General features: G+C 35.0%; 1 protein-coding gene across 1 annotated transcript in view; it reads right to left on the bottom strand.

Moving 5' to 3' along the window:
• The window catches only part of LOC150100342 (serine/threonine-protein kinase DCLK1-like), a 427,047-nt gene that overhangs the window by 280,486 nt on the left and 119,202 nt on the right, over positions 1–27,359 (bottom strand). The window contains exon 5 of the mRNA XM_090402717.1: positions 21,634–21,710. Coding sequence (XP_090258843.1) covers positions 21,634–21,710 — 77 coding nt within the window. The remainder of the gene's footprint in view (positions 1–21,633; positions 21,711–27,359) is intronic.

The raw sequence follows: 27,359 nt of genomic DNA on the forward strand, positions 1-27,359 counted from the left end.
ATGAAACCAGCCTTTTTTGGAAGCAAATGCCTTACAAGACTTTTCTGACCAAGAGAAATCTCAGCCTGGTTATAAAGTCGCAAAGTCAAATGAAATTATTGTTAACAACATGCAAGCCGCTTGGAAGCACATTCTTCCACATTGTGCAAGTATTTTTCAAATGAATCTAAGTTAATTAAATCTCAGTCTGAGAAATTGAGTGATTCCAACCTGCTAAATTTAGATTTACAGCTGGAAGATCCTGAAGAATATGAAGAAAATTTAATCACTGACAAGCCCAAAGAGAATTCACAGAAACAATTTGAAAATACATTTCATACAATCTAAGTGTTTTTAAGCAGCAATGCTTAGAGGCTGACCCTGATGAAGAGAGAAGCAGTAAAATTAGCAGAAGTAGTAGTAGTAGTAGTAGAAGAAGCAACAGGGCCATACCATCAATTGCATGAAAAAAGGAAACAGAATGTCTGCCAAACTAAGTTAGCTCAATTGTTTGTTAAGAAGTAGAATAATAAATTTATATTATTATTCTGAAATCTGAAAGACAAAACATATTCTGAATATGTTTTGTCTTTCAGATTCATGGTTTTCCTTTACCTATGTCCCAAGTTATATCCTAATTCTTTTATATAAAAAAAAAAATTAAGGGTCAAAAAAGAAATTTGAGGAACGAATTATAATTTTTCCCATAGGTTATTATATTCGATTAATGCATTTTCGATTAATGTGCCTTTAAAGAATGCATTAGGTGCACTAATTGAGGGACTGCTGTATTATGATGATACAACAATTAACTATCATGCCAAGTAGGGTTTCCAGTTAAACAAGACCCCATCCATTTTTTTTTTTTGTAAGGTCCTAGTGAAAAGAGTCAGCTGCTAGAAAAAATCTCAAACACAGAACTGAAGATAGACACCATCATTATACAAAGCATGCAAAAAAAAAAAAAAAGAGCTAGTAGAGAAATTACAATCATACCATGCTGACATGGTTGGCATTAGTAAGACAACAAACAAACATTAAAACAGGTAAGATTCTTCTATATAATAATATTTATTCAGGCAACAAAAATCAAGTAACAGAAGAAGATATAAGTAGTTAATATTTAACTATGACATCATGAATGGGAGGCAATTTTTAGTTGTAGATCATTTTCATTGCATTGGATGATGAAAGGGGCTGAGTGACTGGAGGCCCTTTTCAAGTGAAAGTCAGTTCAGTTGTCTCATATGGAGGTGGCAAGGTTTTCCTCGCAGAAACTCAATTTTTTACTCCTAAAAACACAAACTATGAAGAGAATACATGTAATTACCAAACATAATAAACTGCTTTCAGAGGCTTACTTACCTAAGCCACTATTATAAAAAGTAACAGATTCCTTTTTCTGTATGTTGGCTTCCCGTGATTCAAATGATTTTGCTACTTCTTCCCTGCTGCCATTCTCTGTAGCACAATGGGGATAATTGCATCTTCAAATTTATCATTTTGATATAGAAGAATATCCACAACTTGAATTTATTATATGATGAATAGCCATACCACTTCACTTGAAATTTTACATGCTAATCCCTCCTAAGGAATATTCTGAACGCCTAAGCACATTAGTACAATGGTGGGTTAAGATAATCTGGAGTTCATAATCTGGTGATGACTAGATATGCAAGACTATTCCTCAGCCAGTGCTGTTGCACTATAGGTTCAGAATCTTCCCTGGGAAAAATAATTTAAAAAAATAATTTAAAATTTCTCATTTTTAAATAATTTAAATTTAAAAATGAGAAATGGAAGATACAACTGAGAGTCCATGGAGCTTTGTTGAAAGTGAAAGCTCGAGATTCAACAAAATAGAGGAACCATTTAAAACAACAGAAAGAGCAACCAACATATGAAAAATTAATCCCGTTGTTGAAATGGTTAACACAGCAAAATATACCTGACAAGTAATTAGAGTAGGCCCTTCAATTTAACAGGCAAATAATTTCTGTTCTAAAGGAAAAATTTTAACCTTTTTAGAGTCATCATTAGACCCTGATGTGCTTCCTTATTATGAACATTTTGGAGAATTTCAATCTACAGTAATAAGGAAGCAGCACAAAGGTGTAAGGCAAATGAATCTTGATGATTTCTTCAAGCCCACTTCATCAACTGGATCTGTTTCACCAGGAAGGCACCTACTCCACAACTTTCCATCTCCACCACTCAATCCACCAACTACAACGAACCGCAACTACTTTCATCATCTACACCAATGCCATCTACTGCCGATCACCACCAGTAGTATTTTCACAGACAATCACAAACATCCATGCCCACAGCGGGATTCAAACCCGCAGCCTTTTGGCTGGAGAGCAGATATGCTAACCACTCGCCCAACCAGGCCGGCATTTGATAATTCTTATGAAATGAAAAGTACTGTTGTATCTTCCATTTCTCATTTTGAAGTTTTCTCACATTATCTTGCTTAATTTTTTTTTTAATGATTTTTCCCAGGGAAGATTCTGAACCTATAGTGCAACAGGTTGAGGAATAGTCTTGCATATCTAATCACCAGGGTATGGACTCCAGATTATCTTAACCCACCATTGTACTAATGCTGAGGTATCAGCAGGAATTAACGCCTCTCCTTTCATATGACAGGAGAATTCTGTTATATTATTATTATTATACGACACCTCCAGGGAGTCCAAAGACTCATCGAGGGAGAGCACCTACTCCACAACTTTCTGTCTCCACCACTCAATCCATCAACTACAACGAACCGCAACTACTTTCATCATCTACACCAATGCCATCTACTGCCGACCACCACCACCACTAGTATTTTCACAGACAATCACAAACATCCATGCCCACGGCAGGATTCAAACCCACGGCTTTTTGGCTGGAGAGCGGATAAGCTAACCACATTTGATATTTCATATGAAATATGAAATGAAAATTGTAATGCTTTCAATTAAGTTAATATTGATATTGAATATATTGTATCTTTTTTAACATTTCTGTATGTTTTTTATTCAATGGAATTTAAGAATTTTAAAGTATTTTTCCTCTCTAAAATGGATTTAAACAAAAAACTAATGTTCACGTTAAAAATAACTGTGTAAACTTTAAGAAAAAAAAATATATAAAAAAGTGGCAGAAACACTCCATTAGTTTCATTGTATAGTTTTTGATATGTTTATTTAAAATAAAGTTTGGTTCCTGTCGTAAATTTATTTTTAACAGATGTTTTAGTGGTGTGTATAAATTACTCAATATACATTATAAAATACACAATATTTTATTTAAATTATTTATATAAAATAAAATACAATTAATTATATTTTAGAGTAGTATTTTATTCATACTTATACATTACAATAAAATTTTAATACATCCTGTATATTGTAAGTTTGTTATTAATATGTTTTTAAAATACACTTGATTTAACTGGCTTTCAGCAATAGTAGACACCCCTTCCTCCAATTCATCAGTTAAATTGAGGGTATACCATATATATATATATATATATATATATATATATATATATATGATTTAATTCTTTATCCAAGCAAGAGAAATACTTCACATGAAAACAAAAGTTTGCATGTGAAGTATTTCACAACTAGGCTACTTGTACATAGAGGCTGTTGACTTCACATCAAAGTATCTTAGTATGACTCCTGTATATAATGTCCAGAGAAAGCTGTCTTGTGATAGACTGAAGCAGAGAGACAAAGAGCTATCTATTTCATGACTAAGACAAACATCTAGAAAAGATACAGTTCCTTGTCATTCTTTTTCAAGAGTAAATTTGATTATTATGAATATTTTAGAGAATTTACTGATTTGACTTGCAATTCCAGATAGCAAATATCAGGCACAATTTGACCCACATAACTTTTGTTTCATAATGATGATGATGAACTTTTATTTCAAGAAGATGACAATTAATTAGGCCTTTAGGTCTCTAGCACAGTGGTCTCCAAAGTGTGGTACGCGTACCCCCTGGGGTACGCGAGTCGATATGTGGGGGTACGTCAAAAAAGTTTTATATTGATAGGAAAAAAAATTAAGTAATCAATTAAAGATAAAGAATATTACTTTCTTTCATCAATTAAACATATATATAATATAGACAAAGACGTTATAAAGATCCTATAAACTTAAATTTGTGAGTAGTGCACATTGGACGACTTTGCCCACATAATCGTCAGTGGCAAAGCTGTCATGTTTTTTAAAACTAGGGAGTAAATCTCTTACTTCTTATCATTGCCATTGTTTGTAGAGCATTCTAGTGTTGACAAGCCCAACTAGAGAAGGAAAATTGCTTAGTTATCCTGCTATCTACAGATGACACCACAGTTGTATTAATTATTTGACTATTAGTAGTAAGTTTAATTTAACGATTTTTTAGTATATATTGTTTCTGTGCAATTCCAACACCTTTTTGTGCTTACTTTTACATTCACTAGAAATAGTGAATTAATATTATCAAAATTGCTTACAATTTTTAAAAGTGTTTGATATTATCAATATAACCCTCACAAAATGGATAAATGGTTAAAAAAATTTCCTCCAAAGAAACTCTCTCAATCAATTGGGGGTACTTGCTGTTTATTTTTCTGTCTTGGGGGGGGGGGGGGGTACACGATCAAAAACGTTTGCAGACCACTGCTCTAGCACATCCAATTCCTGACTCTAGAGCACTACTTAGTAACAACTGCAGTCTTTATTTTAGACACAAATACCTTACTATAATTAAGCCACTACTAATACCAGTAACATTAACTAGTTGTTGTTTTTTTAACTAGTGGATAAACTGATCTACTGAAAATGGTCTGAAATCATATATATAAACAGAACTTTAGATCTGATTTAGGGTGTTATTTTTTTTTCCTTCTTCTTCTTCACCAGAGTCAATTTAGTAGACCTCTATTCTTTGTGTACATACTGTAATGTACTTCAGATGATGACATAAATATGAAAATAGAAATATCAGTAATCAGCTTGGTTTATTTTAAAATAAAGCCATAAAATAAAACACAGTACAAGTCATAATTTTGCCATAACAAATCCTGATCACCATGTAACAAAGACAGAAAGTAATCATTATTAACATTAGGTTCCAACATAAACAAATATAAAAATGACATGCAGGGAGAGACCAAAAAGAAATAGAAAAGTCTTACTGACCGTGTTGATAGTGAACTTCTCTGAAGATTTCAGAGATGAAATCTTCAGAGGGATTCAGGAAATTAGTATACAAGGAAACTGAAATAGGAAATGATTACCAACTAGTTAACAGTATGATAAAAATGAGCACCATGTTGAAAAGAAGAATATGCATGAAAGTTTCCACAAAGTCAAGAAGTTTTCACAAGTGAACTGCAGGTCAAGTATAAAATTTTTCAAAGAAAAAGTGAACAAGAACTAAACATTAGAGATCCAAAATCTGAAGAAAACAGATTGATTCAGCCAAGGTGACACATTTACAAGAACAGAAAAATCACAATTTCACAGCAGACTTAAACAGACAGTCCTACAACAGAAGAATGCTCCTGGCAAGTAACTCAGTATATATCCTGAGAGAATATGGGAGGGGGGGGGGTGGATGTAAGAGAAGTAAAGTTATGTGTAAAAGTAGTAACACAAAAGTCATGGGAAGATTTGGGAAGAATACACAATATGGCAGAAGTAATAGCGCAGTTGCCAAAAGAATAGTCACAATAATTTCAATTTATACTTTGTTATTATTAAATTTCAATTTATACTTTGTTGGTTATTGATTGATTTCATTTGATGCTAACATGTGCCTAAACATTAGGTTTTGCATATACATTTATATATTATGTTCTGCTAATAAAATTTTTCTAATTAAAGATGGATTCTCTGACTGCTGTATTACTTTCTAGGCCACCCAGTAGAAGAGAAAGATCATAAAAGCAGCAAAACATTCTGAACAGTGTTCAAGAAGTTTAAAAAATGAAATTAGTATGCTAAAAATTTTAGCATACTGTTAAAAGAAGTTTTAACAGTATGCTTTAACAGTATGCTGTTAAAGGAATTTGATGATAAAACCATAAAAACTGATGGTTCATATGGATTACAGCTGAAGCAACTAAAGCTATGAGGCCAGTGCAGCATCATCATCGGTGAATTGTATGTATTATTCTGGACAGTTTTCCTGCTTCACATGATGAAAAACCCATGTTTCTAGGAGGTAAAACCCCACCACCTCCATATGAGTCTGACTAACATATTCAGTTGTAAAGCCCTGATAAAGGTTCTCTGTGCCTCAGACAAGATTCCAACCTAAATCTTTCCATCAAAGAACACCACTGAAACCCTGAGCTACAGAAGCTCCAAGAAAAACTGAAGATATGGATCTGGATGTCTAGAAAAACTATGAAAAATACTATCAAATTACTATGAAAAATAATTTTGAGATAAGGATAGAACATTTCTCTTGTGTATTCTGTACTACTGTACAAAATACACAAGAGAAACCAATCAATATTACTACTTGAGGAGGAAAAATGCTGTCAAAAACTTAGAATGGAAGCTGGAGTAGATGATTTCAACCTGATTCTCACATATGGAGATAAAAAAAGTTTTACAGTGGCTAAACTCCATAATTCAGTAGAATCAATCAGATAGTTGATTTCTAAATGACTTACAAACAACTCTCATAGAAATCATCTGTAAAAATAGAAAATAAAACTGAATGGGAAAACTAGAAAAGAATTTTGCTGCATGTGCTACAGATAAAGATTTATACAAACATACTTGAAAAAAGGCTAAGAAAATTGTGGAAGAGAAACTTTGGAAAGAAGGACATGGGTTCAGAACAAACAGGAGTCATTGGGACAAGAGTTTAACTTTACAGCAAATAACTGAGAAATCATGGAAATATAACAAGGCTCTTAAATTTAAGATTTCTGCAAAATGCAAATACGATAAGGTGCTGAGAGGAAACTTGTTCAAAATACTACTTATCATCAATTTCCTGATAGGAATCTCACATGTGTACAGGATGCTATAATAGTTTACATCATTACTAACTTCCTACTGACAATTTTCCTGCAAATTAATCAGTTACTGTATGCCCACAGATGCACTTTTGACACTTCTGTGCATGTCAGAAGAAGGAGAATCCATTCCTATAATAGGGTAATCAATCCGTATTGTGGGATGAGTTGTTTATTATTACATGTTGGAAAATTAACTTCTCTTTTATGAATATTGTAGTTTATAAAGTGATAACTATTTTACTTGTATAACAGTTGGAAAATTTTACATATAAAGCACGTGATTTACATACATCGCCTTATTCTTTCTTCCCTTCAACATGAATTGACTCTTCTTGGCACTGAGCCAACTGAGGTTCTCGTATCTATGGTCAGACAGTATCTGTCAGGACTCCAATACTGCCAGATCTTATATTTTGGTCTTCTAAAGCACTCTTACTATATCAATCCAATTAAATTTTGGTCTTCCTGTGGGTCTTTTTCCTGCCATCCTGGCAACAAATATCTGTTTTGCTAACCTTTCCTCTCCCAATCTCTTTAGGTACCATACCACCTGAGATTAGCTCTGCTAACATATTCCTGAATGCTAACAATGTCAAGTTCTTTACTTATATCCTCATTTTTATTATAATACTGCCATTAATGCTATCTATTCACTCCCCTAATCTTTCTCAGAACTCATATTTGTGGTCTGTCTCCAGTCTTTGTTCAAGAGTTTTATTTTTAACCAAGCTCTTAGTTTGAACACTCCTGTATACTACTAGTTTAGTGTTTTGACTAATTTATCTCTTATTCCATGCAAATTTATTCAGTATTAAATACAGAAAGAGACAACAGAATTATCTTTGATAATTCTGTTGTCTATTTCCATATTAAATTTGCTGCCTTCACTAAAAAGTGTGCCTAAATATCTAAAATGTTTTCTTATTCCATTTCTTGAAAATGGAACCATCCTGATTATGTTGGATGTGAACATCAAGGAAGGAAATATCTTGCGATGATTCCTTTTCTAGTGGAATTTGACGCAAGGATGTAGGTTGTTGATATTATTTAGAAATAAGTAAAGTTCTTGTTCCATGTGACTCCAGACTGCAAATAAGTCATCAATATATTGTAGCCATACTGTTCGTTTTGGGTCAAGAGTGAAAATTCTTTCTTCTAAGTGTTCAAGAAAAAAGATAGCTAAGTTAGGTGACAAGGGTCAGCCCACTGTTGTTCCTTCCTCTTGTTTATATATTTTATTTTACCATGTGAAGTAACCTAATGTAGTTGTAAATTTCGATAATTCCACAATATCGATGTACACATCCAAGGTAATCAAGATGGGTCCATTTTCACTTCAGTCTATCGAAAACCAACTTTTTCAGGTTGTTATATACACAATACATCGGCTCACCGTCCATCTCAAAAATATGGCATCATAAAATCTTTGGTATCCAGAGCACAAATTTTGTTCTTCTGAAGAATTTTTAAAATAAGAATTGGAAATTATTAAAGATACAGCCTCACTAAATGGATTTAATCCAATAATAACTCAAAAAATGATTAGCCACCTCCAAAACGTCAACCTAAACAAGAAGAACTCACAGGACTCCTATACCAAATATCAAAGACATCTCTGAATGTGTGTCAAAAATTTTGAAGAAATACAAACTCGCTGCTACCTATAAACCAATAAACAAAATTCACAATTTGTTACCTTCTCCAAAAGGCAAACCCTCACCACTGATGCTACCTGGCATATATGAAATGCCATGTTCTTGTAACTTGTCATGCTATGGGCAAACAGGAAGATCTGTAAATAAATGCATCTCTGAACCTCAAGACCCACCTCTGTCTTATCAAACCTCACAAATCAGGTCTCGCACAGAATGCAGTTGAAAATGCCAATGACAGGATCCGATGGCAACACGGTGTGTTGCCATGGGATCCTGTCATTGGCATTTTCGACTACATCGATCCATATATAAACATGAGCATTTGTATAAAGAAAGTGCTGAAACCTTACAGCACAGACCTAATCTTAACCATAATGACTGTCTCACTATCCCAAAAATTTGGGAAATTGTTATCCTCAACTACATAAAATAAATTTATCAATTTAAAACTAATTTAATTACAGCCCAATAGAATTTAGTCCTTAAAAACGCTACTGTATACAAAGAGGGATTCCAGTAAGCATGCACACTAATGTGTTTGTTTGTTTTTTAATGTAATTCCTATTGTTGTTTATAACTGTACTGATGATGTCTTATGATACTTAAGGCAAAATATTTATATATTACTCAAAAGTTAATTACTGTGGCATACGTGTGAATTTATATTTATGAATACTCTACAGGTTTCTCTATATAAGAAAGAGATTGAAGTGAGTTAATGAGGAAGGGGTCGACTACCAGCCAAATCACTCTCCTTGGGATAGCATTCAGAATTTTTAGAGAGAATTTAGGTGCACCATCCCAAATATGTGAACAGTATTCTAAGAATGGGTGGATTTGACATTTGTATAGAGTTGGTTGGATAGATGAAAAGTAGCATCTACAGTGGAAAAGAATGCATAGCATTTTAGAGGTTGAAGTTACTATAGATGTGATGTATTTGTGCCAGAAGAGACTGGAGATAAATATCATTCCAAGAAAAGAAAGATCTTATCCAGTATGATAATTTGTGTATTACTAAGGGAAAGGGTAGGTGAGTTGAGATTGCTTTTTCATAAGAAAAGACAAGACTGTGTTTTGGAGGCATTGAAAGATCAGGTTACTATTGCTCTCATTGAAAGATGGTATGAGATCAGTGTTTAAGACCCTGATCTTGAAGCTATGCTGTTGTCAGGATTAGTGGTGACTAAGAATGGGCTATTTATGTAAAGGAGAAAGAGGATGATAGAATAGAACTGTGGGAAACTCCAAGCATCTGTATGAAGCTCAAACAGAGGAAGCCATCAACCATAACATGAAGTGAACCAGCAGGTAGATCAAAGGCAGGCAACTTTTTGAGCATGCCTCAATGACAAACACACTCGAAATGCTTTGGAAAGCATCATCATCATCATCATCATCATCAGACCTCCATGGAGTCAAAAGACTCAATGCAAGAAGTCCCACTCTTACACAAACATCTCATCATATTAAAAGCATTCACTATCACCACACTCATTATATTTTCAGGCAATGCATTCCAATCACCTACCACTCTCCACGCAAAAAATTTACTCCTCACCCCCGTTGCTTTTCATTTCGAAAAACAAGCAAACAAGCCATTAGAATACATACAAATAACAGTTACAGTACAGTGACCTCATAGCCTGAGTCACTTTGGCTATAAATCCAAATCGACCACCTAATCAACCCTTTGCTCACACTTCCCTTATACAAAAAAAAGAGGTCATCCCAGAAGCTGCTTCTGGGGATGACCTCTTTTTTTTCATCACCAATTCTATGAAAAATTTCATTCACATTAATCTGGTAATTACTCCTTACTAACTTATATGTCTCAATTATGTTCCCCCCCCCCCTTCTATCCACTAGACTGCAATTTATATTCCCTCAGTCTGTCCTCAAACTCAACATTCCAGAGACCATAAACTACTTTAATCGATCATCTCTAAACCCTTTCCAACATCTCTTCATCCTTTTGAAAACCAGGTGACCAAATATATGCACAGTAATCCATATGCAGTCTGATCAAAATCTTATACAATGGAATCATAACTACGCGGCATGTTTTTTTCTGCATCACTGCAATAATCCACTGTGCCACCATCACAATTTCAGCAAAATGTCCTGAAATTAAGTCTTAATCCACCATCATCCCCACCAATCTTATACACTACATCACATCTTTTCTTTCCAAATTTTAAAACCTGACACTTTGCTACAGTGAACTGGTAGCCCCACTCATTCTCCCAGTCTATTCAAATCCTCTTGAATAAACTGGGAAAATTAGTATCCCTACAGTATCTCCCTGTCAGCCAAGATCCCCCTCCCATTTTGTTGTCTGTCTTGTGTTCCTTTCCTTTCATTCTTTTCACTCATGCCACTCACCTCTCTATTCATAAGCTCCCATACTCTACTCTCCTCTCCTTCTTTTCACATCACTTTTTTCTTCCTCTGGTCTTCCTTTCACTTCAGTCATTACTTTCTCTCTCTCTTGTAGCAACGGTTTCTCCAGCTGACTCACACCAAATCCATTTTAATGTAGCCCATTTCTTTTATACAGCTCCATCCATCCCTAAAATTCATCCCAAAACATTCATAAAATGCATACTTTTCTCCTCACATAACTCTGCTAGCATACTATTCATAATCTTCACTCACCATCTGAACTCTCAAGGCCAGTATCAAATGTGCCAAGAATGACAGCCCGTTTCTCCAAACCTTTCCATGACACATGTCCAGTGGTAGGTGATGAAGGCTAAAAAATCAGACATGCATCTAGATTAATGAAATACATTCTGGTGGTCACTAGTTAACTGGTAGCTCTCTAGGTAGTAGAGAAGTTGACTGTTGATGATTTTTTGCAGTATTTTGGAAAAGACTGCATGTTAATATAGACATTTCTGTTAATTTAAATTTAAAATAATACAAAAATCATTCTTTGCATTAGGAGATATAGTAAGACCAAAAATTATTATCATTAATCAGACTTGGCTGACTGCAGAAGAAATCCTTTTAATAATAGAATGTGATGGATTTGTTGTATGCAAGGAGACATGAATAGGAGGAGGGGAAAGTATTGTAATGATCGCAGACGAGTGAGTTAAATCCAACCAGAATAAAAATCTCTAGGTAGAATTAGTAATATAGGCAATCGGTCTGAGGATGTTTGGTGTTAGAGGTTCATATGAAAAAAAATACATAATTGGATGCTGCTGCTGCAGACCAGATCATCTGAAGATGACCGCAAATTGCACTGAGAGATAAATCTTATGCATATGAGGAGAACAATCACTATGGGTGATTTCAATTAAGGAGATACAGAATGACATATGTGAATGTGGGAGAAAGCATGCAAGACAAAAGAATTTAGAGAACTGCTAAGAGATAACTACCTTAAGCAGCACATGATAGGCTCAAGGTACAAGAACACTGGATCCAATAACAGTGTCTGAAAATCTGTCTATAAATGAGATTACTGTTTTGTCTCCAATTGGTGGGCGTGATCATGCAGTTTTGACTTGGGAGGGGAGAATGTTAGGACAATGTGTGTAAGAAACCTGACCAAGAAGGGGTATATATGGAACTATAAGTAGGTTTAATTGTGATAGTATCACAATTAAAGAGTTAGGAGAATAACACTGCATCAGAATTAAGCAAAAAAATAATGCTTTAATGCAAGTGCATAAAAACAGAATATTGTGGATCTGATATCATGAGAAGAGATGAGGAGCAGTATAAAGATTGGACCAGAAGTGTGACATGTGAGGAGGCAAAATCAGGTTAAGAAAAGAAATCAGCTGAATGGTACAAGGGAACTCTAAGAGAATTTTATTGTTATATAGCAAGAGAATGACCATGAAAGAACAACCTTAGAGAAGCGTCTGATGCACTAGACATAGTTGAATTGTTAGGTACAGTACATTTCTGCTTTTACAACAACCTAATTAGTTGCTGGGAAACCATTGTTAAGTGAGCTATCATAAATCAAACCCTAATTTCACAGACTCAGTGTCATTGAATTGAAGTTAAGTTCCTATAAATAGAGCATGAACTCTATAATAATTTTTTTTGTGTAATTCTTAAGATGGTGCTTATCATAGAAGTGAATGATTATAAAACCTAGAACATGTTTCAATTTCATTCTGGATTTCTGAAAGCTAAAAAAATTTCAAGCTTCTCTTCTACGAACTTAATCTCAAATTAAATGACAGTGAGTCTGTGAAATTAGGGTATGATTTATGACAATTATAAAGTGTTATTGCTTTCTGCTGATTTAAGGATTTTAATTCTCAAATTCAATTTTCCTGTTTGTGGACGTTTTTCAGGACATAAGTACTACATTGTAAACTAAATTGAAAATATGTGAAGAGTGAGGTAAATTACAAAAATTTACTTTAACAGTTTACTACAACTTTCTCTCTGCAACTGTAATCCAGACACAGCAACTAAAAATCACAGTTTTTTTAAGGTGCAATTATGTATGCAATATTTTGCAACATTAAACTCAATCACTGGATAAAAAATAAACCACACTGATTCAGTTATTAGAATTCATTCATACTAATTAAAATGCAGTATTTTGTTTGTATGCTGGATGCATCCTGATCACATTGCATCTGCCATCCAGCATTTCACTAAGTCATGACAGAAAAATTTTACCCATGATAAAAGAGGGAATCATAAAGCAGGAGTCTACTGTACTCAATTGCATAAGCTACACTTTCGGGTAGGCACATGAACTCTCTAAAATACTGAGAGCAAACTGTATGAAAAAAAAAATATGGGGGAATGAGAGATATTAAAGCTATTGCAAGAGCTTGATTTAAACTTCTCAATGGGATATTGGCATGAATGCTGAAGAAATGGGCAAGAGGGTAATTAGCAATATCCCTGACATGGTTATTCAATACAAGCCTCAACTCACAAATGATTCCTAATGAGTAGGGGGAGAGCAAGATAACTCCATTACACAAAAGTGGAGCTAAGATTAATGCAATAAATTACAGACCAATCGATATCTCTGGTATCATAAAGGTACTGGAAAGAATGGTAAAGCACTGCATCCAAAGTGGATAGATAGCACGATGGTCTTCTATAAAGGACAGGATAGTTTTGTTAAAGGTAGATTTTGCTTTAGCAATGAACTCATGTATTATAATAGTGACAGCCAAGCTGTATGAGGGAAATGGATATACCAGAAGACTTATGGATTTTGCCCACACATCAGATAGAATTTCATATGCGATGCTGTCATACAAACTCAGAGGGATGGATATGCAAAATAGACTTGTGATATGAATAGGACAGTGACTGACTGACAAACATTAGAAAGTAATGTATAGAGATGCTCATGAAAAGGAAGTACCACTAAGCTTTATACCAATGTACCTGGTCCATTGTTATTTAATTTGTATATTAATGATACTAGAGATGATATAGAGGATGATATCAAATTAATTATTTACTGATGATGATGCTGAGTCAGGGTAAGTAAAGGACATATCTGGTATCAAATCTCTGAAGGCTTGAACAGATCATTTCTCTAGGAAGATGTTAATGAGTGTCAATATAATATTAGTAAAGTAACAGTAAAGAACATACTGTTACAGAATTTCTGCAGCTTGAACAGACAAACCATTTCTCTATGAAGATGTTAATAAGTGGTAGTTTAATGTTTTTAAGTGCAAAGTTATGCATTTTGGACTGAAACATTACAAGCTGAGTATCTGACATTGCATGAGATAACTGCAATATGGAATAGAACATTAACTTTTAAGTAAAAGGAAGCTATTATTCCAATCCGCAAGGAGTTGATAAGACCACATCTGGACTACTGTACACAGATATGGTCACCTGAATCTGAGGAGATGGTAAGACAGCTGAAAACATTCACAGGCAAGTAATTAGGATGGTACTGGCTTAAGGAAGTGTGTATATGAGGAGAGATTAAGGGACTGTGTTTACAAAGTTTGAGGAATAGACAGATATGATAGAAACATAAGAGGATCATATAGATTCAGATTAGATTTTCCAGATTTTGGCAGATTAGGATGAACTTGGGATCATTCCTGGAAGCTGAGGATGCATGTGAAGTCCAGGTTTTTTTTTTAATAAACAAATAAACAGGCTACTGTTAGATGTTATGAATATGTTTTTGGCTAATATATTCAAAAGGAGATGTAGCAGTATTTATTCATGAGTGACTAAAAAGGGTCCTCTCTCTCTCTCAAAGAGTCCTTGGACTCCTGGAGGAGCAATGATAGAATAATAATATTATTATTATTAATTATTATTTTTAAAAAATAAGCTTATTTGTAATATTTCTTGTTTTTATGCAATGTCAAGGTGAGTTTACTTTTTTAGTTATTTAAAAAAATGTTCACTGTATACTGTATTGTACATTGTTTTTGATACGCACTAATGTATGGCAAATAATAGCAGTCAGATGCCATTGGCAGAGCAATTTGACAGAAAGGATTTTGTTGGATGCATAGAGATGAGATGCATTTTTTTTATAAAGAGTGAAAGATGTCTGGAAGGAGAGAAAAAAAACTGGTGAGTGAGTATGCCAAAAGTACTATGAAAATAAGAAATGCGATAGTGAAATGAGTGTTGCTAAGAAAAGGCACAAAAATATGAGCTCAATGAGACTGTAGATGGAATGCATAACAGTAGACGTGAGCAAGGTGGGAAATGTATGAGTGATCACATTAAAAAAAAAAGCAGTGGAATATCAGGAGATTAAGAGTGGTATTGGGAGATGGTGTGCTTGTGTGATCTTTTACAAAGAGAGACAAAGAAAGACAAACTGGAGAAACATGTGGGAAGTAGTAAAGCAGAGAAGTAAAAGAAAGTAGGAGTATGAGAAAAGAGAAAGCAAAGTACGAAAGAGCAAAAGAGGAAGTATAAAGACAAAGTTTTGTATTGTGATTCTATAAGAGGCATGCTTCATGATAGCATAAAACTGCGCTTTCCAGTGTGAAGATTAAAGATGTTAGTGAGACTGTTATGGTGCAGAAACAGAAGTGAAAGAGACAACTTTGTTGTCTCTGTTGTGTCTGCTGGGTGATATATGGAATAAGAGAAGATATGAAAGGGTTATTGGAAGAAGAAGAAAAATTGAGAGAGAGAGAGAGAGAGAGCAAAGATTGTGAGTCTGCTACCATGATATAAGACAGACTGAAGATAAATCATAAAATTAGTCAATGCATAGACTGTGTGTAAGAGGAATGGTGTGCAGAGTGAATTTAATAGATAAAAGGTCATATATATGGCCAATGGACTGCATTTGAATAGATTTGGATTTAGGTACCTAGAAAAAGCATTAAATCTGAAAAATTTGAAAAAACACCCCAACTCAACATCACCAGAGTTAAAGAGCGATACTATCAACATAAGAAGCCTGAATGGCAAAGAAATGCAGCTAGCTGAGGAATTAGATAAGTACCAGATCAACATAATAGGGGTTACTGAAACAAAAAAAACAAAAACTGGTGAGATCTTTCTGAGCAATAAATACAAAATGTTATATTCAGGCAATGACAATCAAGGAAAAGAAGGAGTAGCCATTGTATTCAACACTAAATACGAGGCTAATCTTCTTGAATGGCAAGCAGTCTCAAGTAGAGTGATGTGGGCAAATATCAGATTGGGGAAACTGGACAATGAGACTTATTTGTGCCTATGGTCCCACAGAAGGTTCTACTAAGGTAGAAGTGGAGGAATTTTTTGAGGCTTTAGAGAAAGCATCTGACACAATGAAAAAGGAAAAGTTGGTCCTTGTTGGGGATCTAAATAGCAGAGTAGGAAATGATTATCAGACATACAAAAATATATTGGGAAAATTTAGAGAAAAGAGCAAAGCTAATAATAATGGTAAATATTTGTTGGATTTCGACTCAGGACATGGACTAGTTATTACTAACCCCATGTTCCAACAGAAAAATGTGCACAAATTCACATGGAGAGAAAAGGCAAGAAATAAGAAAAGTCTCATTGACTATGTTATTGTTGAGAGTGATGTTTTCTCATTTCTGCAGGACACCAGAGTGTACAGAGGATTTGAAATTGGAAGTGATCACTGTTTAGTCTTCAGCAGGATAAAACTGAATTTCATATTGAAAAGAATAACATGTAAGAAAGTTTTAAAGCAAATAAAAGTTGAGCAGCTCTCAGATGTGAACTGTAGACTAAAATACACAAAGATTAATGAAGAAAAAATGAAAGAGTTTGAGAACAGGAACCAAACTTTAGAGATTCAGTGGCAAGCCTTGAAGAAAACCGTGACTGATTCAGCCAGAGAGGCATGTGGTGAGGTTGTTTGCAAGGACAGAAAAATCAGAACTCCATGGTGGACACACGAAGTTAAAGAGGCAGTGAAGCAAAAGAAAAAAGCATATCAAAAGTTCCTGGCAAAGAAGTCAGCTTGTGCTCTTAGAGAATACAGAGACAAATGTAAGAAAGCTAAACACTGTGTAAAACTAGCTAAACAAAAATCATGGGAGGACTATGGCAAGAACATAGAAAAGAAATATCAAGAAGATGGCAAAATATTTTGGAGGTTGTTGAAGAAGCTTAGAAATGGAGGAAAGAGTGCTGTAAAAGGAGTTAGAGATGATAAAGGTGACATGAAAACGGGAGAAAAAGATATCCTTGAAGTATGGAGTAATTACTTTGAAAAACTGCTAAATGAAACAAGCAGTGATGACAGCACAGTGGTAAAAAACACTGACCAGGCATGCAGTCAGGAATACATATCCATGCTTGAAGTAGAAAAAGCCATCAAAGGCTTAAAATGTGGAAAGGCAGCAGCAGTAGATGATATTCAACCAGAAATGCTGAAGTATGGTGGTATAAAAGTCTTGCAGTGGCTGGACTGCATAGTTCAGAAGGATTGGACAGAGGGATGCATTCCCAATGATTGGAGTAGAGCTCTCATAGTACCCGTACATAAGGGAAATAAAACTGAATGTGAGAATTACAGGGGTATTTCTCCTATTGAGTGTTCCTGGTAAGATATATGCAAGTATACTTGAGAAACGGCTGAGAAGAATTGTAGAAGAAAACTTGGTGAAGAACAAGGTGGATTCAGGCCAAATAGAGGCTGTCAGGATCAGATCTTCACTTTACAACAAATAGTGGAGATATCATGGGAATATAACAAAGATCTCTATTTGAGTTTTGTAGATCTGGAAAAGGCATATGATAAGGTGCCAAGAGAGAAGCTATTCAATACGCTACAGTTATATGGTGTCAATGGGGCATTATATCAAGCAATACTTAGTCTTTACTTGAGTTGTAAGTCAGCAGTTAGAAGTGAAGGACGTACAGGAAGATGGTTTAATGTTAAATCTGGTGTGAGACAGGGATGTACATTATCCCCTCTGTTATTCATTATCTATATGGATCAGATTATGAAGGAAAGTGGTATTAAACATGATATCAAAATTGGAGATGTTAATGTCAGCTCTTTGCTTCATGCGGACGATGTTATACTTATCAATAAATCCGCTACGAGTCTGCAAGATTCCTTGACTAAATTGAATAGCTGTTGTAATAGATATGGTATGAAGGTCAGCAATAAAAAGACAAAGAATCCACAACTGCATTGTGAATGGAGAACCTGTGGAACAAGTAAAACATTTCACCTACTTAGGCACGATTTTTAGTGAAGATTGTAAATTAAATATAAAAATAGACAACAGAATCAATAAAGGTGGTATAGTAGGAAGTCAACTGAATAAATTCATATGGAATAAGAGAGAAATTAGTTATAAGACAGTGTTCAAACCAGTTTTAACTTATGGATCTGAGAGCTGGATCAGAAGTAAAACACTTGACCAAAGACTAGAGAACACAAATAAGAGAATCCTGAGAAAGATTAGAGGCGTGAACAGATTACATCAATGGGAATATCATATTAAAAATGAGGAAAATATAGAAAGAACTTGACATTGTTGGCATCCAGGAATGCATTAGCAGAGCTAATCTCAGGTGGTATGGTCATTTAAACTGAATGGGTGAGGAAAGATTGGCAAAACAAGTGTTCTCTGCCAAGTTGGCAGGAAAACAACCGAGAGGAAGACCAAGATATAGGTGGATTGATATGGTACAAAGTGCCTTAGAGGAAAGAAATATAAGATCTGATAATATTGGAGTCTTGACAAGTAACAGACTAATCTGGAGGATAATTGTAGATAGGAAGTTAGTAATGATGTAAATTTTTCATGTAGTACTATCATATCCTGTACACCCTTGAGGGTACATGGCAGGAATTTGATGATGATGATGACGACGATGAAAAAGCATTATCAAATGAGAGTTAAGAATTAGGAAAACTAGAACTATTACTGGTGGGGAGGGGGGAGAATAAAGGCAAGCATGTGAGGGTGATCAGAAAATGCTGTATACAGTTTTCAGGTTCCAAGTTTAGAAGTCTACACAAGATGTAAGGGTGGTCACAGGTAAAAGGGAACACTGTTGGAAGCATTCAAAATAAAGTGGGAACAGTTTTAGCATTTGTTACATCAACTTAACCAAAAGTTATAAGCATTAGAGAGGATGATACAGAATGTGAGGGGTATAGTATTTTCAGGAAAGACAGAGAAGAAAATGGGGAGTGGACTGATAGCAGAAGTGCAAACCAACAAAAGTAGAACAGTACAGAGATGAATACAGCAGTGCATTTGAAGCAATATAGTGTGAGATAGAGACCAGTGGGACAAAAAATATAGTGAGCTGTTGCTATATATTTTGTCCTACCCACAAGGCAGGAGGAGATGTGGATACTCTTCATCAGAAAATTAGCACATGAGTGCAGGGCAAGTAATTATTCTGGAGGACTTCAATGAGGACATAAACTGAAAGAGAGGAAAGATCACATGAAAGGAAGGAAGAAAACAGAACTTATATAGATACCAAGAGTTAACTAACTGAAACGGCCTGTATTGGAAGGGACTGGAAATTTTAGTGTGGTAATTTGGTAACAGCATCATAGGCTTTGTCAATTACCAAGGTAACTACACTATCTCCAATTGCAGAAAAAAGTGATCATGAAGTCCTGAGCAGAGAAGTTTCCACATGTGAAGACTTCTGTTAAGAAGAGGTAAAGAGAACTATGCATCTATTTAGAGAACTATGAAAGAAGCAGGTGATTATGACAAGCTTAGGAGGCAGTTTGAAGAATGCCATGGCATAAGAATCAACAAGGGAAGGAAGTTATCAGTGCATGGGAGATGGTCAAAGGGAAGGATAACTGAAAGAAGCATTATCAGACTGTATATCCAGAGTCAGGAGAAAAATTTGGTAAGAGCTAGATGGATAAATAACATAATTAAGCAGGAGCTGAAAAAAAAAAAATAATAAAATAAAATAAAATATTATGGAGGATGTATAAGAAGAGAGAGAGAGAGAGAGACAAACATTCTGCTTCAGGTAAGGGCGATGTAAAAGGGCTGTGGACCTTCTGTAATGGGTCTTCAGACCCCCATGAATATCCTTGAGTAATAATAATAATCAAAATCAGACAATGCAATCGGCAATTCTTTTGGAATTATTTTAGTGACCTTGAGAAAATGGATAAAGATCCAGTCATGCCTCTTTCTCTTATTAATTTAAACTCACTGACAATGCTTAGGACCTCCAACACCGAAACTGGATGTGATTTGTGCTGCTGTTGCACTGGGGTTGGTCTGTACAAGCCTGGACAGTGCACGCCGACCCTGGTCATCAATGGTATACTTGCAGTAGATCCTTGATATGATTGCGCTCGAGAACACTAGAGTTCTTACCACTTGGCCGATAGAATGACCCATCTGTCTTGCCCCGATAATACATCCATGATTAACCACCCTAAACTAAGAATGCCACATTTACCCATGTTCATGGATTGCGATACACTGTTGGGAAGCCCGATGTCTGCCTAGTTACCGTCTGCATTTGGTTGGGATATGTTTCACTCTGCACGTGCACGGGGGGGGGGGGGGGGGGGGGGGCAGTGTCAACTTCCCATCACCCCTATCTCTAATGTTTTGTCCATTGAGTGTACTTCATTGAACTAGTAGGTAATAAACTTTAACATAAAGGAGCTAAGTGACAAGTGGTAATACTATAATCATGTTTAGTGTAAAGGACATAAATGATTCTGTGTGAATATTAGCAGGAAAATTCCTAGATTCTCATCAGTACAACAATTGACATTTATATTTTAGAAGAATATGCAGGAAAAGATGAACTTGACCATTAAGCAATAAAAGGGTGACATATTCTGGATTCAAAGATGTCATAAGTACTCATTGTTATTAGAGTTTAGTTTAAACAGTTGACTAAAGTATTATGGGTTTGTTTATGCAACGTGAAATGCTATCTTTTCTGTCTACGTTTTTTTTTTCTTTTTTTTAAATGACAATCTCCCAATCATTAAAGGTTACAATTATTACAGTAGGCAGGTATGCTAAGAATTACAGAATCTGGGAATCCTGCTCTAGAAAAGACCTCACCTGATATTTTATCAAGCTTCAAGTTGCCAAAATAGGGCACTAGTCTTTCACAGGGTGATGAAAATTATCTAACACCTAAAGCCATTCAACAAACATCCATACCATGATGAGATTCAAATCTAGCCTGTAAGATGAATAGCTTCTACTATCTACAAATAACCATGACTGTCAAGCCAGGTAATGAGAACTACAAAGGATTATAATCTGAAGTTACTTCCAGAAAATCTAAGTGAATCAACAGCAAAGAAGCCCTGAAATTCATGGGTTTCAGTTAATATCCCAGTAAGTTAACTTGATGGATAACATACAGATATAACATAAAATAATTCTCCTCTCAACCAAAGATTAAGCAAATGACATTACTACCCCAGCTGAAAAATATTTTCACTCTTTTTTTACTTACAAAAGATATAACACCAGATAAAACATAACAGAAACCTGAATTCTCAAATATTCAAATCAGGTACTTACTGCAGATTTAGAATATATTCTGCGAGATGTCTTTGGAGATCCTGAAAGTGAACTTCGGCCACTTGTGCAAGGAGAACCTAGGAAAATAAATGAATAAATGAAATATATATATATAAGAATGAAGCCAGTCCAATTGCTTAGAAATCACTGGCAAAAGTGACCCTAGAACCATTTGTAATTAGCAAATGAACAAAACAGTAGATATGCCAATTTGATTTTGGTATCTGATTTATCATAGTGACTATTACATAGAACAGAAAACTCATATCCTTGTGTTGCAAGAGACAATGAAAGATGATCCTCAGCTGCTTTACAGAGAACACATCTTTAATACATCTTGATTTCAAACATTAACCACCCTAAACATAGAGTAGCCACTTATATTAGTAACATCACTAATTCTTATTATTACTGCATGGCAATCTTCATGTGGTCTGAATATTCAACATGAGAAGTCAGGCTATCCACGTAATACCTGTCATACCTCTACTTGAATGCATTTACTAACAAATTACTCACAACAGACTCCACCAACCCACATTCTTACTCAATTTTCAGGGATGACCACTTGTTCTGTCCCATCTAGTCAAGTGCTGAAAAATGTTCTCTACATCAATCTTATAAAAACCTTTTAATATTTTTTAGTATCCTGCTAGCCTGGTTGGCCGAGTGATTGGTGTGCCCACTCTCCAACTGACAGGTCACGGGTTCGAAACCTGCTGTAATGTTTGTGATTTAGGTGGGAGATGAATTTCATTGCCCGGTGTGAAACCACCGTCACCCCCACTTATTACTGGAGGCCTGATGTGACTTGTAAAAGTTCCATGTTTGGTCTCTAGAGCAGGGTTCCCAGACTATCTAAAAAATAAATAAAAATTACAAAAAAATATATATAAAATGGATAAAAATGGGGAGGGGATTCTTAGCCTAACCACAACAAATTATTTATCCTCAAATGGAGCATTCTACAAGCCACCACTATCTTCATTACTTGCCTCTAGAGAGTATTCTGAGGCAAATGATTAAGATTGAGCCATATCTGAATTATATCCCCAAGATTAATTCATATATGACTAAATCAAAGTCATATATGAATACCGTGGCCACCTCTGCAATATGTCTTCTGAACTTTAAATACCTATCCACCAACACCTCCAAGTTCCAAGCTTTAATTTCCTGGAGTACAGTTCAATCTATGTAGTACACAGTTTATAATCTTTTCATCCCACAATGAATAATTTTACACTTTTCCACATTAGACTGGCATCCATTATGTTTTGCCCATAATATCTGTCATTTAAATCTTCAGGCAAGTTCTCTACATCAACTTGATTAACCATTACACTATCCAATTTTGCATAAGAAAATATTTTCCTTCAAATCATTAATATCTTCTTCTTCTTTCACTACGCGTTATTCCCGCTTCCTATGCAGGGTCCGCGTGTTACTTAGATGCGACTTCTTTGTTAGTATCACTCCCAACCGACCTGTCGCCTAGTCTGCCACTGGAGAGATATATTCTTGACTGTAGAAGCGTATGTTCATGGGGCCGGTTTGCCTGCTTGTGGGATGAAAAATGCCAGATAAACTGGCTCATTTTTGTACAAATTAAATAGCAGTGATCCAAGTACAGTGCTCTGAGGCAAACTACTAGTCATCTGCTTTCTTCTGGATTCTGCTTCTCCATATAATACTCTTTAGTACAGTGTTTGTTAAACTGCAGATTGCAACCTGTTAGTGGGTTGCAAAAAAAAAAATGATTAACATTTTTTTTTTTTAATATGAAATAGAACAGAAAATATCAGAATGTATCTCACACATTTTGTAGCTTTAATACATTCAAGCCAAGTAGTTTTATATCCCAATTGTTTAACTTCAAGCAGGAACTTAAATGACGGTATATAATGTCCTTTACACATTGAGCAAGCTAATTTTTATAAAGTTTAAAATATAAATATGGCATGCTAGTCTGAATGTTTTAAATTAACTATTCTTTGTAAATTTAGTAATGGTGTTATTTTAATAATTGTTATTATTTACTTTGTAAATTTAGTAACTGTCTTAATGATACAGAAAATCTCAAAGGCAATTCTAATTTCAAGTTTATATATATTTGCATTTGAAAATCTGCTTCGGTTGGTTTCTGCACCCAATGACTGCATTATGAACAGATGCGATCACGTAATTGCTGAAATCTGAAACATTGTCAGGACAATGTATTTAGTTAGATACAATGTACAGACATGATGCTGCCTGTATGCAGTGTAGTGTTTGTGGGCCAGGGAGTTGTCTTTATTATACAGGGTTGTTTTCATTCCAGTTGTCAATAAATTTACACTAACTAGTACTACATATAGCACAGAGACTAACTGTCTTGGTAAGTGATAATTTAGTGATACAATAAAGCTACTTTTTTTTCTTGCATCTGCTGTAAGGCTGGAGAAGGGATGTTTATCACCACACAGGCATTTCTGCTTCAGTCTTCAAAAGAATAGGCATAGTGAACAAAAATCTATTTACTCTTGTGAATAAAAATGAATTCTTCTGTTTTATGGCAAACATGCCTGGTATATTAAATAAAATATTTCCCAATTTGTGTTTTTTGGAATGTTTGAGTTTCTTTCTTATGTTGTATTTAAATGTTAATAAAGTAAAATTTTATTGACTTGGAGGTTTTTGTTTTCACTTTGTATGTAGTAAGGCACATATGTCCTTAATATATATAATTTCATACACTGTTTTTGAAACTTTTGTTTCAGTTGAATATATGTGTGTGTGTGTGTGTATGTGTGTGTGTGTGTGTGTGTGTGTGTGTGTGTGTGTGTGTGTGTGTGTGTGTGTGTTAAAGACATTACTGACACACACACATCAGTGATGTTGCATGCATTTAGGTTGGGTGTGCTGTCGTGTGGCTTATGCAACCTATGCTACAAATTTCACATCAATTTGACAATATAGTTGCATTTTTATTGATGTATGAAAGTTTTAAGAGTGCATAGTGCACTGGCACTTATCTTAATTGGTCCAATGCAATTAATTGTAGGATAACTTTGAATACTTCAATGTATCAATTGATCATCACCCTCAATTTCATGATATGTACTCCCAAGGGGGTGTTCAGGTTACTATCATAGTACTACATGATTAAATTTACGTTATTATTAATCTCATATCAACACTTTTCCTCCAAATCAATCTATTACTTGTGAACACTCCAATATTGTCATATCTAATAGTTCGTTCATGCTTCTGACTGAATCAATCCACCTAGACCTTGGTCTTCCTCTGGATCTCTTTCCTGCTATCTTGGAATCAAACACATGTCTTGCTAAACTTTCTTCACTAATTCTATTTAGGTGGCCATACCATCTTAGATTAGCTCTACTGACACATTCTTGAATGATAATAATTTCAAGCTCCTTTCTAACAACTTCATTTTTAATATAAATCTGCCATTGATGCCATTGGTTCACTCCCCTAATTTCTCTCAGAACCGAAACACTGTCTTGTATGCTGCTAGTTTGGTTTTTTGGCTAATTATTCTCTTATTCCATATAAATTTATTCAGCTGGCTACCCACCATACCAGCTTTGCTTATTCTGTTGTCTATTTCCAGATTTAACCTGCCATCTTCACTAAAACTGTGCCTAAATAGCTGATATATTTTACTTGTTCTATAGGCTCTTCATTCAGAATACACCTGTTGTGTTCAATTTTTCTGCCTATTTTTATAGTTTTGGTCTTTTTATTGCCGATTTTCATGCCAAATTTGTTACAGCTGTTATTCAATTTATTTATCGACTCCTTGTCGATAGACTTGGAGTCGATAAATTGTCCAGACTTGTACTCGACGTGTTCAGGTGTACAACATTATCTGCATAAAACAAAGAGCTAAGTTTGACATCTCCAATTCTAATATCAGGCTTGAATGCCACTTTCTTTCATAAGGTGATCCATATAGATGATGAATACGAGTGATAACGAGCATCCTTGTCTTACACCTGATTTTACATCAATCTGTCTTCCTGTATTTCTTTTAATTCTAACTGCTGACTGACAACTTAAATATAGACTATGCACTGCTCTATATAATGTTCCATTCACCCCATACAATTGTAGTATTTTGAAATGCATTTCTCTGGGCATCTTGTTATCATATGCCTTTTCCATTTTGATTAAGGTATGATCTCTATTTATTAGGTTTTGGAATGAGGATGGTATGGCTTGCTACAAATTCACTTGGTATGTGACCTGTAGAGAGAAAATAATTAAAGTATAACTAAAATGGGAAGAATGAAATCCCAAGCCTCATGGTAAAGTTCTATCCCTAGACCCTCAGTTCCTAGAGATTTTCTTGTCTGGCATTCTTTATAGGCTATGCCATCCCAGTTCCAGGTAAATCATTCCAGTTTCAACAGAGGATTTGGAAATTTGGTTGGAAAGATCTGGTGGAAGTCTCCATAGTCTGAAACTAATTTCTACTTGTTGAATTGGATTTAAACAGTATTGATGTGAACACAGATTGATAAGAAAATAACCATTTATTAACTTAAAAGCTAATATTTCGCTGGTATTATATCCAGCATCTTCAGGGCACACAAACAAAGTTTGTTACAAATGCGAGACAACCACAATTCAATGTAACAGCGAGGCTAGTATAAGTAATTGCAGCATGCAACACAAGACTAAAGTCCTAATACAGTGCCACCTAAGTTATAAAAAAAAAATTAAAAAAAAAAAAAAAAAAACAGTAGTCCAAAGTTTTGAAAAAAATATAGTAGTCCAAATAGTAGTCCTTGAAACTTATGAAAAAGAGTAGTCCAAAGTTTGAAAAAAATAAAATTAAAATAAAACTGTCTCCCAAATCTTTGGTAGATTTATACAGCCATACTTGTTAAGGTGTTTGGAGTATGTTTTAAGGCTTCTGTTGATTCCAGGAACAACCTCTCTGACTTGTAGAAGCTTCAGTGCAGTACTTTTGTTTTTTTCCAGTTGATCCTGTGTGCTGGGGTATCCAAAGCATGGATACCCCAGCACACCATAACGAAAGTGCCGGATATATTTTTTGTGTTCACTGAGGCGAATGTCCACCTTCCTAACCAATGGCCATAATCCCCATAAGATAGATAAAATACTAAATGCTACCCCAGAAATACCCCTCCCCACTATCTACCACAGAAAACTACAACAAAACTATCACCATCCCGTACATTAAAGGCACATCTGAAAAGATATCTAATGTGCTTAACAAACACCAACTGCACACTGTATTTAAACCTTATATGAAATTGGCAACTCTCATCCGTTCACCTAAGAACAGATTCACTCCTTTTTCTCATCCAGGAGTCTCAATGACAAGAACAGGGCACTTCATAGACTCCTGGATGCGATAAAGGAATGAATCTGTTCTTAGGTGAACGGATGAGAGTTGAATTTCATATAAGGTTTAAATACAGTGTGCAGTTGGTGTTTGTTAAGCACCCTAGATATCTTTTCAGATGTGCCTTTAATGTACGGGATGGTGATAGTTTTGTTGTAGTTTTCTGTGGTAGATAGTGGGGAGGGGTATTTCTGGGGTAGCATTTAGTATTTTATCTATCTTATGGGGATTATGGCCATTGGTTAGGAAGGTGTGGCACAGGTGAGAAAGTTCAGCAGTGAGAGCAATGTCATTGGAACAGATTTCTCTAGCTCTATGGGTTAGTGTTTTTAAGATACCATATTGT

This window comes from Typopeltis vanoorti, chromosome 13 (assembly GCF_054136105.1).
Source record: "Typopeltis vanoorti isolate ZY-2024b chromosome 13, IOZ_Tvanoo_1.0, whole genome shotgun sequence".
NCBI lineage: Eukaryota > Metazoa > Arthropoda > Arachnida > Uropygi > Thelyphonidae > Typopeltis > Typopeltis vanoorti.